Source organism: Stigmatopora nigra, chromosome 1 (genome assembly GCF_051989575.1).
Source record: "Stigmatopora nigra isolate UIUO_SnigA chromosome 1, RoL_Snig_1.1, whole genome shotgun sequence".
Lineage (NCBI taxonomy): Eukaryota > Metazoa > Chordata > Actinopteri > Syngnathiformes > Syngnathidae > Stigmatopora > Stigmatopora nigra.
In genome coordinates, this window is record NC_135508.1 from 26,409,151 (window position 1) to 26,424,366 (window position 15,216).

General features: G+C 43.2%; 1 protein-coding gene across 4 annotated transcripts in view; it reads left to right on the forward strand.

The window, feature by feature from the left end:
- The window catches only part of mgat5 (alpha-1,6-mannosylglycoprotein 6-beta-N-acetylglucosaminyltransferase), a 115,061-nt gene that overhangs the window by 13,434 nt on the left and 86,411 nt on the right, over positions 1-15,216 (forward strand). For all 4 annotated transcript variants that reach the window (XM_077727020.1, XM_077727012.1, XM_077726997.1 and 1 more), the window contains exons 3-4: positions 3,881-4,045; positions 7,143-7,219. In XM_077727020.1, coding sequence (XP_077583146.1) covers positions 3,881-4,045; positions 7,143-7,219 — 242 coding nt within the window. The remainder of the gene's footprint in view (positions 1-3,880; positions 4,046-7,142; positions 7,220-15,216) is intronic.

A 15,216-nucleotide genomic window follows, 5' to 3' on the forward strand; every position in this document is an offset into this window, starting at 1 on the left:
GCCCATCCGCCCATCCGCCCATCCGCCCATCCGCCCATCCGCCCATCCGCCCATCCGCCCATCCGCCCATCCGCCCATCCGCCCATCCGCCCATCCGCCCATCCGCCCATCCGCCCATCCGCCCATCCGCCCATCCGCCCATCCGCCCATCCGCCCATCCGCCCATCCGCCCATCCGCCCATCCGCCCATCCGCCCATCCGCCCATCCGCCCATCCGCCCATCCGCCCATCCGCCCATCCGCCCATCCGCCCATCCGCCCATCCGCCCATCCGCCCATCCGCCCATCCGCCCATCCGCCCATCCGCCCATCCGCCCATCCGCCCATCCGCCCATCCGCCCATCCGCCCATCCGCCCATCCGCCCATCCGCCCATCTATCCATCTACCCATCTATCTATCTATCATGTTATATATATATATATATATATATATATATATATATATATATATATACATACATAATGTATGTATATATATATTACATTATTTATATCTTCACTTCAAAGCAGCACGTTTGTTTTCCCTATTAAAACCACGAGTATGGAGGTGAAAATTGGGATTCAGGGGGGCAGCTTATATGAGAGAAATTGTAAAATTACAAAATTTCAAGGCAATTTTCAGGGTTCGACTTATACAGGCTGGCAGTTTATATGCAAGTAATTTTGGTATATATGAACACCTGAAAAATTTAACGACTTTGTCAATATTACAGTATGTCTACTGAGCTGCCACTCGCAATTCCACACAATGAGAAACGCCTTTTCATTTCCCATTCATTTATTATCAGTATGTGAAGTGCCACACCAGGTAACAAAAAACTCTGGACCTGCCACCGTGCTTCCAGCGTTTCACACTGATGCAGTATGTCAGGATGCTCTCTACAGTGGTTCTATAGAAGGTTATCAGAAGCTTGGTGTCCAGGTTCCTCCTAAGTACCTGAGGAAATTTAGTCATTTTTTAGCCTTCTTCACCACTGCCGGGATGTTTGTAGACCATGAAAGCTCATCCGTGGCGTTGACCCCCAGGAATTTAAAGGACTGGGCTCTACACATACTCCATTTATGAGGGGTGGGGGCAAATCTGTGCTGTTTTTGCGAAAGTCCGGGATTATTTCCTTAGTTTTCGTGGTGTTCAGTGTGAGATTGTTCACCGAGCACCACGAAGACAGTTTGTTGACCTCATGCCTGTAGGCCGACTCATCCCCTCCTGAGATGAGTCCGACTACAGTGGTGTCTTCAGCAAATGTAATGATTCAGGTAGACTGGTGGATTGGTGTACAGTCAAATGTGTACAGGGAGTACTAAAGAGGACTCAGTACACAGCCTTGAGGGGAGCCAGTGCTCAGTGTAATGGAGGAAGAGACGTGGGGACCAAGTCTTAACAATTTGTGGTCTCTTGGTCAAGAAATTCTTTATCTAGCAGGAGATGCAAGAGAATAGTACAAGGTGGGAGAGTTTGTCAGTCAGAATGTCCGGTTTTGTGATGTTAAAGGCTGAGCTATAGTCAATGAAAAGCGTCCTCACGTAATTCCCATGTTGTTCCAGGTGGCTCAGTGCTGTATGTAGAGCAATGGCGCTAGCATCCTCAGTGGACCTGTTTGCTCTATAAGCAAACTGGTGACGGTCAACTGAGGGAGGGATTGTATTCCTGATATGGCGGGCTACCAACTTTTCAACGCACTTCATGATCACACGCTTGAGTGCAACAGGCCTATGATCATTCATGCTGTCAATGGTTGGCTTTTTGGGGACATGGATAATGGTGGCAGATTTCAGGCTGGATGGGATGATGGATTGTTACCGGGAACAATTGAACATTTTTGTGAAGATTCCAGCAAGCTGTTCAGCACAGGCTTTGAGCACCTTTCCAGGTACTCCATCTGGGCCAGCAGCCTTGCTAGTGTTCACAGACCGCATTACCAGTCTCACTTCCTTTTCCCGGAACTTCAGTGTATTGCTGCTGGGTGGTGGTGGGGGAGTTGAGACTGGGTCTGATTTGTCAGTCTCAAAGTGGGCAAAGAAACGGTTCAGTTCCTCCGCTAATGGGGCATCTGCGTTAACAGACATATTATTGTTATTGAAGTTGGTAATATTTCGTATTCCCTTCCACATCCTCTTTGGGTTATTTTCTGTGAAGTGCTCCTCTTTTCTTACTATAGGCTTCCTTCGCCTTTTTAATGCCTCTATTGATTTCTGCTCTGGCAGCTCTATATTTAATCTTGTCCCCTGATCTGAAGGCGGTGTTACACTATTTGATGAGTGCCTGTGTCTCATTGGTCATCTAGGGGTTTTGGTTAGGATAAACCTGTATCCTTTCATTTATAGTGACGTTGTCAATGCAGTTTTTGATGTAGGAAAGTACGGTGTCCGTGTAGTCCTGGAGATTGTCATGTTCGAAAAGTTTCCAGTCGGTGCGGGAAAAACAATCCTGCAGCTAAGAAAATTATTCCTCGGGCCAAGTTTTTATTATCTTCATTTGTGGCTTTGTTAGCCTCCGGAGTGTGGTGTAAGCGGGGGTGAGAGATATGCAGAGGTGATCTGATACAGCTAGGTGAGGGAGGGAAGTAGCTTTATAAACATGTTTGATTTCAGAATAGACATGGTCAAGAGTTTTGTCTTCTCTAGTATTACATTTTACGTATTGAATAAACTTAGGTAGAACAGTCTTTAAACACGCTTTGTTGAAGTCACCAGCGACAATAAAGACTCCATCGGGACGGTCAAGCTGTTGTTTGTTTACAGCCATTAGCAGGAGGTTAAGTGCCGTGTTAACGTTCACAGTCGGAGGTATATACAGGGTGTCTCAAAAAATGCATATATTAGGAATTTGTTTGTCCACAAACTACTGAGATGTTTGGTGATGACGGCGAGATTTACTTTCAGCAAGATGGAGCACCCCCCCACTACCATCGCAACGTACGAGATTACCTTGATGCAGTGTCACCCGACAGATGGATTGGATGAAGGGGCCCCACTGAATACCCTGCGCGGTCCCCAGACCTAACTCCCATGGACTTTTTTTTGTGGGGTTACTTAAAAGACTACATTTATGGCAACAAACCAAGTACACTTGATGCATTGAAATTGGAAATTGAAAGTCAACGTTGTGATATTCCTAATGACATGTTTCGCGATGTTTGCGAATCCCTTGGTGCGCGTTATCAGCGTTGTCTGGACAATAATGGTCATCACTTTGAACATTTGCGAACATGATTATTCAATTACATTTGTCTCATGTATTCGATGCCGTTTCGCTTCACTCTATGTTCATAAATAAAGGTTTTCTGGTCATTCTAAAAGTGAGTACATTTTATTCTAAAAGTGAGTACAATTTTTGAGACACCCTGTAAATAGCCGTTACTATGATGACTGTTAGGTATCTCGTTAAATATTAGGGCCTACATCGTATTGCCAATAGTTCTAAATCCCATTCACCACACCATTCATTGTGTATAAACATGCAAAGTCTTCCTCCTTTGCTTTTGCCTCTTAAATCTTTTGAACGATCGTTCCAAAAAAGCGTTTGGCTAGCTAGCGATACCGCAGTGTAGGGGATATGCAGGTGTTGCCACGTTCCCGTATATTATATGGATTAATGAATACATTTTATTTCTGCTATATTTTTTTCATAAATGCATACATTTGCACACACGTTTCTTCCAAAATGTTTATACTTTTATAGTTGTTAAGGTTTTAGATGGTAGTATTAAAGAGTGTTGAACAGAATGCGCCTCTACTTTCAAAACTTCAGAGTTACTGAAGGACTTCTGTAACCAACTAATTTTGTAAGTAAAGGTACCACTGACTTTTTGGTCAAATGATTAAACAAAAATAACTATACCTGCATTGCACATGAGTATTATGATGCCTTTTTCTTACAGACTTAAAGAAAACACTTGCCGTGCTGCTGGATAATATCATGCTGAGGCTGGCGAAGCTTGAGTACAAGGTGGAGAACATCTACAATAGCACTGGAAGTAGTTTGACCAATGGCTCCAGCACCCTCCTGCAAAGCTCCACCAATCCAGAGAAAGTCAATGTGGCAGGTATCTCACATTGATTGAATTGTCAGCATAGTTTATATTAGTGTTGCCCCTATGGGATACTCAGTTTCGTTATTGGCACCGGATACAGATATTTCCAAATATTGGACAGTATTGTATTTTGTCACAACATTGGATTCGTTCTAGTAGTCATGTGTTTTTAGTACTATGGTGGTTTTCGGCTGCTGTAAATTTAACCAAAAGGCAAACATGTTATAATCACAATAACAAGAGTATCCTATAATATTTGTCAACAGAGCTTTTCTGAACATTACATTCAGGGCCACTTTTAATGAATGTAAAATATCATTTGTCATATACAGTATACCCTTTTTTGCAGTGGTTGCGTTCCAAAGACAACCTGTGATAGGCAAAATCCGTTTTCTTTTTCTTTTTTACAATTATTTTTCAATGAAATACTCTATTAGATATATATCTATTATATATATATATATATATATATATATATATATATATATATATATATATATATATATATATATATATATATATATATATATATATATATATATATATATATATATATATATATATATATATACACATACATACCCACCTACGCATGCATGCACGCACGCACATACACACACGCACGCACATACACACCCCCCACACACATATACATTAAAAAATAATAACCTCATACAATTTAGATATTATTTAGGAATATAGCCATAGCCACTCACAAAAAAAAAACATTTTTATCTCTACACAATATCCACCCTCCTTTCTTTCCTCCTTTTCTATCGCCATGGAAGCTAATGCCGAAAGTAGACCCTGTCCTATCGTATTTCTGGCATACGTTTTTATATTCGATTTAGTGTTGAAAATGTTTTTTCTCGGTTGTGACAGGCTTGGTTGCTTCGGAGTTCTCCTACTTTTCTTAATAATGTCGAGCTTTTTTTCTTGTAAAGTCCGTCTTGCTCCAAATACAGTTTGGTAGCTCTGGTTAGTCCACTCTATCATTAGCCAATCATAGTGGGTGAAAGCAATGACGTGTCCCTACGTTTGTGAGAAGGCAATGACGTATCCCTACGCCTGTGAGAAGGGTGGGTGGGTGGATGTGTGTGTTGGAATGGTGGGTGGGTGGATGTGTGTGTTGGAAGGGTGGGTGTGTTCGTGGGTAGGTTTGTCGTGTTGTTGGGTTTGTGTGTGTACATTGGAAATTAGCCAATGGCTACAATCTTATATATTTACTTACTAAATGTTCATTAACATGAATATAAATAGGTTCAGTGATATATGCTGTCCCTTATCAAATAAATAAAACTCATATCAGGTAAGTTTATTTCTATGTCCATCTTTTGTAATTCCACTCTCTCTTTTTGTTGAGAAATTGGCTTGTCTAGTAATGCTAACGTATTGTTATTCTCTGAGAATTTATTGTGTGGGCAGTTGCGTTACATATGCCCACATTTCCCGCCACACCAACAAATACACTTCTCCATGTCCCCCCTGCTCCTCCTCTCATTCCACGTAATGAAGATAAAGTGGTTCAGAAAATGAGATGAGATGAGATGAAAATGTATAAGCATACAAAATGGATGTGTGGCAAATCAGAGAATCTGTTTTCCATCAAACAGCCTCAGTGGCAGTTGGCATGAATAATCGCTGAGATCACATCTTTTACTGAAATCGCTTTTTCTTGGTCCTGAACAGCCTCCCAGAATGTCCAATCACCTTACAGAAAGGAAGGGTGGCCAAAGTTCACAGTCCCCACAAAAAAAATACAGCAAGAGAAAAGATACTGTATGCATACTTAAGTGCTGATAAAACATTCATGAATGATAGCACATATAGAATAATACTGATAAATGTCCAATCTGTTTTTTCGTGTTTTACAGCCCTTATATCTTTTTTTAATTACATTTTAATATTTTATACACATTCCTTTTTACCTTACTTTGTACTTAATACTTTTTACTTTAATATCTTTACAATTTTCCTTCTTCTGTTAGCCTGGCTTCTTTCTGCTACTTCTTTTTTGGAACCATTCAGCCATGCCTACGCTGTCATACACATGGGTCTAGCTTTTTCAATACGCAGCAGAAGAAGCAATTCCTCAATGCCGCTGGAAATTTGGAGCTGGACAAAAGTGCCGTTAGAAGAAGCAACGCTTCTGACCAAGTATTTACATCATCCAAGAGCTGTCGGCGCTTATCAGGCCGGAAACGGAGTCGAGATGTTCACTCCGCGACTGTTGTTTTCAGCTCCAGACTACTGAGGAACTGTGCGGATAAGTTTGAAAGAGTGACTCTGCATATTCTCTACTTTGGTCACAGTCTGCAGAAGTTCCCCATCTTGTGGAAGACTTCCTGTGTGTGGTTCCAGTTTTTGTCCAACTTTACAGTGTCTTTTTGAGTCTGTATCCATTTTTGCTACCGCAACCAAGATGGCGCCGTTCAAGTGGCAGCCGGTAGTGTTATCTCCCTCCACTCTTGCCGGTTTCGTGTTTTTGGTGATTCTTAATGAGCGCATATACTTTGATTTGCTTTGTGCTTTTGCTTTGTTGATCTGCGGCCTTTGCGACTGTACTGTCTAACTTATACCTATGCCTTTGCGGGTCTGCATTCTCACCCTCTTGCTACTGTCACAATGAAATTACACAAATACGTGATGAAAAAAGTTCTCGAATCCAATCAAATCCAAACTTAATCGGTTCTGTGCAGATGCCACCTTAGTTCACAAAATTTTCCATCACAAAGCTCCTCCTCCACTGCAGGATTTTGTACAAAAAAATTCCAACACTTTAACAAGGGCTGGTCCTAAATGTGACTGTGTAGTTCCCTTCAAAAAGAGTTGAGCGCTTGTAAAGCATGAAGTAAAAACTTAAAGTAATAGCCAAATATAAATAAAAAGATTACATTTTGTTCGGTTGGAGTTGGACTAAAAACATACACCCACTGTGGCCCTTTGTGGACTAACTGGCCATTTTTAGAACATATACCTACTTTGATCTAGTGTTTTTTCCTTGGCCATTCCTCAAATGTTAAAATCATTTCATATTCAAATGATTTATAGCTAAACATTTTGACCTGTATGATTTGTTCTCCCTTTAAATTTCATCTATTCTTGTTAGATCTTTTAAATGGAGCCCAGGAGAAGTGTGAGCTACCGCCATTGGATGGATTTCCTCACTGTGAGGCCAAGCTTAAGGTAAATTCAGTGCATACAGTTTATTCATAAAAGCACATTTAAATTGATAGCAGTCGAACAACCTTTACCTGAGCTGAAAGTAATTCAAAACAAACAGCATATCTAATGCAAAATATCAACAACTACAAAAATGAAGACTCTAATGTGTCAGTATAGTGTAATTCTACTTATTCTACTGCTACTCAAAAATATGCAAATTACTGTTCCAATATGCTGTGATGCTTAATCACTTAGCGGCTTCACTTAGTACCAAATCAAGTCATGACAGACATCCCATCTCTGGTCCTTTTCTGTATCCTTGTGATAACATAGTTTCCAATACAAGAAACCAACATTTAACTCTCCCCGTACATGAATCCCTTGATTTTCACGAATAATGTAGACCAGACATGAAGACTGTAATGTATTAATATCTAGATATACTGTGATCCTTCTTCACTTTGCAGCTTCAATTCTTTGCTGATTTTTTTGCGAAGAATAATCATAAAAATGTGAAAATCCACACTTAAACTCGCAAGCGGAAGCCACTCCCCTTTCTTCAGCTTGCCACTAGGAAAATGGCAGCAAACAGAGAACTGTAACTCAACGGAGGAAAAGCAATGGCGACCAACGGGTGGTGGTCATCATTTTTATCTGAAAGTAGAGCTTTCTGAGCAACCGGGCCCATGTGAGAGTGGATTTTTATCAGAAATCGGAGCAAAGTATTAGAAAATAAAACTTGCTCGTCGAATTGGATGATAGAGAGCATCAGCGAAATAGGATATTTTTTGGGGGGTGGGGGTTTAGAAATGTGAGCCCCGGGCGAAGTTACAGCGAATGGCATCGGCTATGTCCGAGAATAGAGCACTTTGACCGGTGAGAATAGTGGGACGTTGAGGCGGAGCAACATGGAAACCCGGGCAATGGGCTGACGTTGCACTTATCCGAAAATACAGCTCACTAGACGGCTAATTGACTGTTGGACAGTAAAGAGGAGCGAAGTGGAAGATTAATTTCCCAGCCGGTCGGCCGGCAATCCAACAGCCTATGCCTGTGGCGTCGGCCAGCAGCCTGGCCGCAACAGACATTAATTTTTTGGAAGAGCTGAACGTAAAATGCCAGGCTTCACACGGATCGCATGTGTGGGTTTGCTGCTGGCTAGCTTCATGGAAAAGCCATCCTCGAACAACAGGTTTGACTGTCCTCATGCTTTAAGAACAAGAAAAAAAGCCCATGTTTTGACTGATTCGTTTATAACAAACATCCATCCAGCCATTACAGTAATGCCCCGAATATCTCGGATAATGTAGACTAGACATGACCACAAGAAGGCAAAGGACTTGGACTAAAATTGTTAAAGTGTTTTTTGGGGATTTATATCAAGACCAAAGAGCTGTCAAAGGACAACAAAAACAAACTTGTAGACCTGCACCAGGCTGGGAAGACTGTACAGTGTTCCCTCGCTTATCGCGGTTAATGGGGACCGGGACACCCCCGCAGAAGGGTGAAACCGCGAAGTAGCCGGGCACCATTAAAAAAATATAAACGCTTATAGCAACGTATAACACGTGACCAAAACCACCACCAGGCTAATATGCTGTTCATTCAGGTGTTTTATTCCACATTAGAATGCAGGTGTTATGTTAGTGCATACAAAAAAATCACTGCATATGTAATAAATGTAAACTTTTATTCAGAAAACTCAGAAATTTAAAAACATCATAGCAGCAGTTCAAAAACATCATAGCAGCAATTCAAAAACATCATACAGTCAGGATGGATCTTCCCCAGTTCTTTGGCGGCGCGTAAAAAAACATTATTATGGGGAGTTGGGAACGTTGTTTTTTTTTGTCGGTGAGGATGCGCTTGTAAACAGCCATGACCTCATCGATGAGATTGCTGAACTCGACTGCCCTCACCATGCTATCGTCCATTTCTTTGGCCTTTCTTGGGAGGTCTTTGGCTGTATTAAAGAGGTCCTGCAAATTATGTAAAGTAAGGCCACCTACGTCAGCGGCGTCGTCGGCAGCAGGATCCTCTTCCTCCTCACTCGCCGACTTGGTCATCTCACCACTCGCATGCACCATGGCATCAAACAAAGATTTAGCCTTACTTCGGATTAAGTTTCCGTCCAGGCTGATTTTCTTCGCCCTACAATCACGGATCCAAATAACCAGTGCATGGAGAGTGTTTGGGAGGCATCACGAAGGGCTTCACAAAACTTACGCTTAACTTGGCGACAAGCGTACTGTATAGCACGAGATAGGCGTGGACTGAAAATGGGCATCCGTGGTGAATGGGCCAATGGGGAGTCGAGTATATTCAGTGAGCATTCAGCTGGCCAATCAGGTTATGTTTATGCCCGTGATGCGGAAGTGAAACGCCGTGATGCGGAAGTGACGCGGCCGTGGCGCGGCCGTGATCCCCCATGATGCTTTGCGCATACGTGCATTTTTTGTGTTTTAGAATTTATAAAATGATGAAATTACTAATTCTAATTGAATATTTTGTTTCCACACCTTGTAGGACGATGTAATTTATAATTTTAATTTAATATCTTTAATTTTTTTTTTTTTAATGAGATACCTAACAGTCATCATAGTAACGGCTATCTACAGGGTGTCTCAAAAATTTTACTCACTTTTAGAATAAAATGTACTCACTTTTAGAATGACCAAAAAAATCCGCGAAGCTCTGCAGGCAGCAATAAGTGGAATGCGAAGTAGCGAGGGTTCACTGTATCTGCAATCAGTAAAACACCTGTTGTAAAGAAACGGTGAGCAAAGTAACATAGGCTACTATCAGTAACACATTTCACCGCCAGAGACTCAAATCCTGCACTGCCAGACGTGTCCCCCTGCTGAAGCCAGTACACATCCACGCCCGTCTGCAGTTTACTAGAGAGCATTTGGATGGTCAAAAAGAGGACTGGGAGAATGTGTTATGGTCAGATGAAACCAAAATAGAACTTTTTGGTAGGAACACGGATAGAACACCATAACTGTGTAGCATGGGAGTCGAAACATACTTCGGGGCTGTTGTTCAGCAAAGGGACCAGGATGACTGATCTGTGCAAAGGAAAGAATGAATGGGGCCATGTATCAAGAGGTTTTGAGTGAAAATCTCCTTCCATCAGCAAGAACATTGAATATGAGACGGGGCTGGGTCTTTCAGCATGACACTGAACCCAAACACAGCTAGGGCACCAAAGGAGTGGCTTCGTAAGAAGCATTTCAAGGTGCCGGAGTGGCCTAGCCAGTCTCCAGATCTCAACCCACATAAAATCTGTGGAGGGAGTTGAGAGTCCGTGTTGCCCAATGGATGCTGGTGGGTATGGATGCGGGTGGGCATGGATGCGGGTGGGCATGGATGCGGGTGGGTATGGATGCGGGTGGCTATGGATGCGGGTGGGTATGTAATGCGGGTAATAGTGGATGCAGGTGGATATAGATGCGGGCGGATATGGATGGATAGCCACAAATAAAGATAATTTAAAAAAAATCCTGAAGTCGCCCTTTTCAGCTCCAGGACTGTTTTTCCCGCACCATTTCAGAACAGTCCTGAAGCTGAGAAAGCGCGTCCGACGGCCATATTTTTATTATCTCCATTTGTGGACTTGTTATCCTCCGGAGGGGTGTATGCGGGGTGAGGGACAGGCAGAGATGGTCGGATCCAGCAAGGTGAGTGCTATGACTCCCCCTGGTGGTAAGGTGTACCAGGGAGTCACAACTACCACAGCAGAAAAAATCAGCCTGAGTAGCCAGACACACCAGGTAAGTAGCATTCAATGATAATTTATTTACAACAAAGTCCCCCGAAAACCTGGACTACGGAACAACATAGGGGAAGCAAAATATACTAAAGTGGCACCCTCAAATGAAAAAGGTAAAAAACCTCCCTCCCAGACAGGTGTTCAAATGAACACCCCAAAAATACAGTAAATAAGGCCTAAGGGTGCCACTGTCAGAACTAATGTAATAAAAGTCTAGACAGGGGAATAAACTACGTATATAACTGCAACCAACTATACGTTTACACCGTGCCGTCTAAACTTATCCCCCTATGCAGCCCAAAATAATTAACATTATCAACATAAGTACTCCATAAAACAATGCATAGCGTACTTACAAATCAGGTGAAGCTGGGACAAACAAAACCTACTTATCTCTAGACAATGGGTGCTATCTAAAGAAAGTCAGGACTCCACTGCCTCAGCATCTACATCACAGACAGTCGAGCCCAGAACTGAAAAATAGAGGGTTTAAATAAGGACAGGAAGTGGATCTCGATTGGAGGACGGATGATTGGGAAGTAGTCACAGCTGCGTTGGCCTGGGCAGGGCTTTGCCACCGGGGTGGAGCCACAGCTCCAGGTACCTCCAGAAAAAAAAAAACACAACCTACAACATAATGTGTACCCGGGCTGACAGCCGTAACAGTATTAGTGGTCAGTTTGCTGCCCTTAGTACAGCATCCCTGCTTTTTACAGATGGTGTGTTTATGTTGGCTTCCTCAGGTCGTGATCTCCAACTCTCACTGGAACGATTCGTAACGGCTAAGAATCAGCACCTTCATATTTGAGACAATGGTCCCCAGTCGTAAAAAGGTGGTATGCCCGCTCCGGGTAAGGCATCAGGTCCTTCCCCAGGTGAACGAGTTTAAATACCTGGGGGTCTTGTTCACTAATGAGGGAAGAATGGAACGGGAAATCGACAGGCAGATCGGTGCGGCATCTAATGTGATGCTGACTCTGCACCGGTCTGTCGTGGTGAAGGAGGTGCGCCAAAAGGTGAGGCTCTCCATGTACAGGTCGATCTACATTCCTACCCTCATCTAGGGTCACAAACTGTGGGTCATGACCGAAAGAAAAATATCCCGGATACTAGCGGCTGAAAAGATTTTACACCGCTGGCTGTCCGGACTCTCTCTTAGCGATAAGGTGATAATCTCGGTCATCCAGGAGGGGCTAGCAGTAGAGCTGCTGCTCCTCCAGATCGAGAGGAACCAGATGAGTTGGCTCGGGCATTCTGATCAGGATGCCCCCTGGATCCCTCCCTCAGGAGGTTTTCCGGCCACGTCCCACCAGGAGGAGCCTACTGGGCCGACCTCGGACACACTGGGTAGACCATGTCTCCCGGCTTGCCCAAGAACGCGTTGCGATACTCCCGGAAGATTTCGATGAAGTGACTGGGCTGAAGGATGTTGGGTCTGAAGTTACAGATCCCCATACTTACCAACCGTGCACAAAGGAAAAACGAGGCATGAGACTGTGTTATATTTTAATGCAATCGCGCGGCTGGGAAAGGTTGGAGGCGCGAGTCCATTATGGACACGCACTCGGCTCAGCGGACCTTCACCTCTTCCCAAGTCCCAAGTCGCGCTTTTATTAAGTTTCAGCAATTATGTCATGGAAACGGTACAACAGTCACTGAGACATGTTAAAGACATCATTATGATTATTGACAGGTTGTTTTTTGTCATAGGGAATTTGTATGTAACGAATCCTTACATATAATCTCTCAATCCGTGTCACGGTTAAATGTCATAGGGACCTTCAATCAATATTACAATCATCAGTGTCACCACCATCATAAGTGTCACTAAGTGTCACTGTTTGGCTGCGGATTTGTCATAGAGCCAGTAGGAAATATGTATGTCCTTTGAAATGCACTTGTTAATGTTTTACGCAACTTTACATTCCCTCCTGTAGTGGATTTAAAAGGACATCAGACTAAAACAATTAAGCCTTCTCAGTATTACATCACTAGTAGATTTACAACATTAGAATCATTCTCAGGAATTGGCGAGAACCTCTTGGACTGAGAATGGAACTGAAATTGAAGTTAGGAATGTAGCAATGTCCTCCAACTATGGCACACACACCTCCATCCTTGGCTGTTATCAATTTTGCAACTCCATTTCTCTAAGGGCTCTTAATTCATCTGCTATACCTTGTAGGGCTTTGACAGTTTGGTTAGTGAACACTCATGTAACACTTCAATGTCCAAGTTGGGAAATTAGTGACAATGATTTTCGGGGGGGGGGGGGGGGGGGTGGACCACAACTTATGGTCACCAGGCACTGGCCCAAATTGAATCACGTTGTTTGACTTGCACCGACTTTGATCTTATATATCTTATCACCATTTGCATCCAACACTTCAACTTCTTCTACAGTGAAAGGCTGTAAACAATATTCGCTAAACATAGTAACCATCATGTCCAGCACAATCTTTGCCTTAGTCGAGTCTGTGGCTGTGCACTCAACAAAGACATTTTTTGTCATCAGAGTAATTTTTGAGTGATCTCCATTGATGATGGGAGGCATTGACAGAACAACACCATTGCTATCATAAATAACAAGGTACAAAGGCTTGTCTTCAATAATATGGAGGAAATGTTTTAGGTGGCTGTCAGTCTTGTACAGGCTCATGAGTTGGGTGGCTGTGTATTCTTTGAGCTGGTTTAGGGGCTTGAAGAGGATGTCTCCTGGTGGTTTAGCTGTATACGTGAAAGGACCTGAGATGGTGTCTAGGTCATGAGTCCCTATCGCCACCAGACTCCTCTTTCTGCAGATGTTTTGATGCAATTTGTCCTGAGCTCGGTGAAGCTATCGTAGCGTTCCTGCGTGAATGTGATGTTTCTTAAAACTGCTGCCAGTACAGCTGCTGTCTCCTTGGTGATAATCAGCTTCTGAACCTCCCCACTAATTGGGCTGACCCGTTTGTACCGAGGGGCCTCCAACTTATTCTTGAAGACCTGCAGTCCACGGACCAAACCTTCCAAACAGAGAAGGTCATAGCGGTTTGCTGGTACATCGATCTTGTAAAGGACAACATCTGACGCTCCCGCTGTCTTTACATCACCTTGCTCACGGCTGATTACCTCCTTCTCAGAGGTAATTTCACCCAGCTCCAGTCCAAATTCGAAACATAGTTCGTCAAACTCCTCATCAGTATAAGTTTTCCCCAACACTTTAGAGAGAAGATCTCCTTTTACGCCAACAGTCCACATGCTGTCTACTATCCTTCCTCTCTTCAGCCACGGTGAAAAAGACCCAAACAGACGCCTGTAGCTGCCTGCAGAGGTGCCTGAATACACAGGCGCGCACATATTTTCTTGGTTCTTCGTCCAGCTCCAGTCCAAATTCGAAACATAGTTCGTAAAACTCCTCATCAGTATAAGTTTTCCCCAACGCTTTAGAGAGAAGATCTCCTTTTACGCCAACAGTCCACATGCTTTCTACTATCCTTCCTCTCTTCAGCCACGGTGAAAAAGACCCAAACAGACGCCTGTAGCTGCCTGCAGAGGTGCCTGAATACACAGGCGCGCACATATTTTATTGGTTCTTCGACTCGCTCTTTTCATACGACTTCACTTTCCTCTGTGACAGCAGCACGGCATAGTCTCATTTTTCAATCCTCTTCAAGCCCCTAAACCAGCTCAAAGAATACACAGCCACCCAACTCATGAGCCTGTACAAGACTGACAGCCACCTAAAACATTTCCTCCATATTATTGAAGACAAGCCTTTGTACCTTGTTATTTATGATAGCAATGGTGTTGTTCTGTCAATGCCTCCCATCATCAATGGAGATCACTCAAAAATTACTCTGATGACAAAAAATGTCTTTGTTGAGTGCACAGCCACAGACTCGACTAAGGCAAAGATTGTGCTGGACATGATGGTTACTATGTTTAGCGAATATTGTTTACAGCCTTTCACTGTAGAAGAAGTTGAAGTGTTGGATGCAAATGGTGATAAGATATATAAGATCAAAGTCGGTGCAAGTCAAACAACGTGATTCAATTTGGGCCAGTGCCTGGTGACCATAAGTTGTGGTCCTGAATTTGTCCTGAGCTCGGTGAAGCTATCGTAGCGTTCCTGCGTGAATGTGATGTTTCTTAAAACTGCTGCCAGTACAGCTGCTGTCTCCTTGGTGATAATCAGCTTCTGAACCTCCCCACTAATTGGGCTGACCCGTTTGTACCGAGGGGCCTCCAACTTATTCTTGAAGAC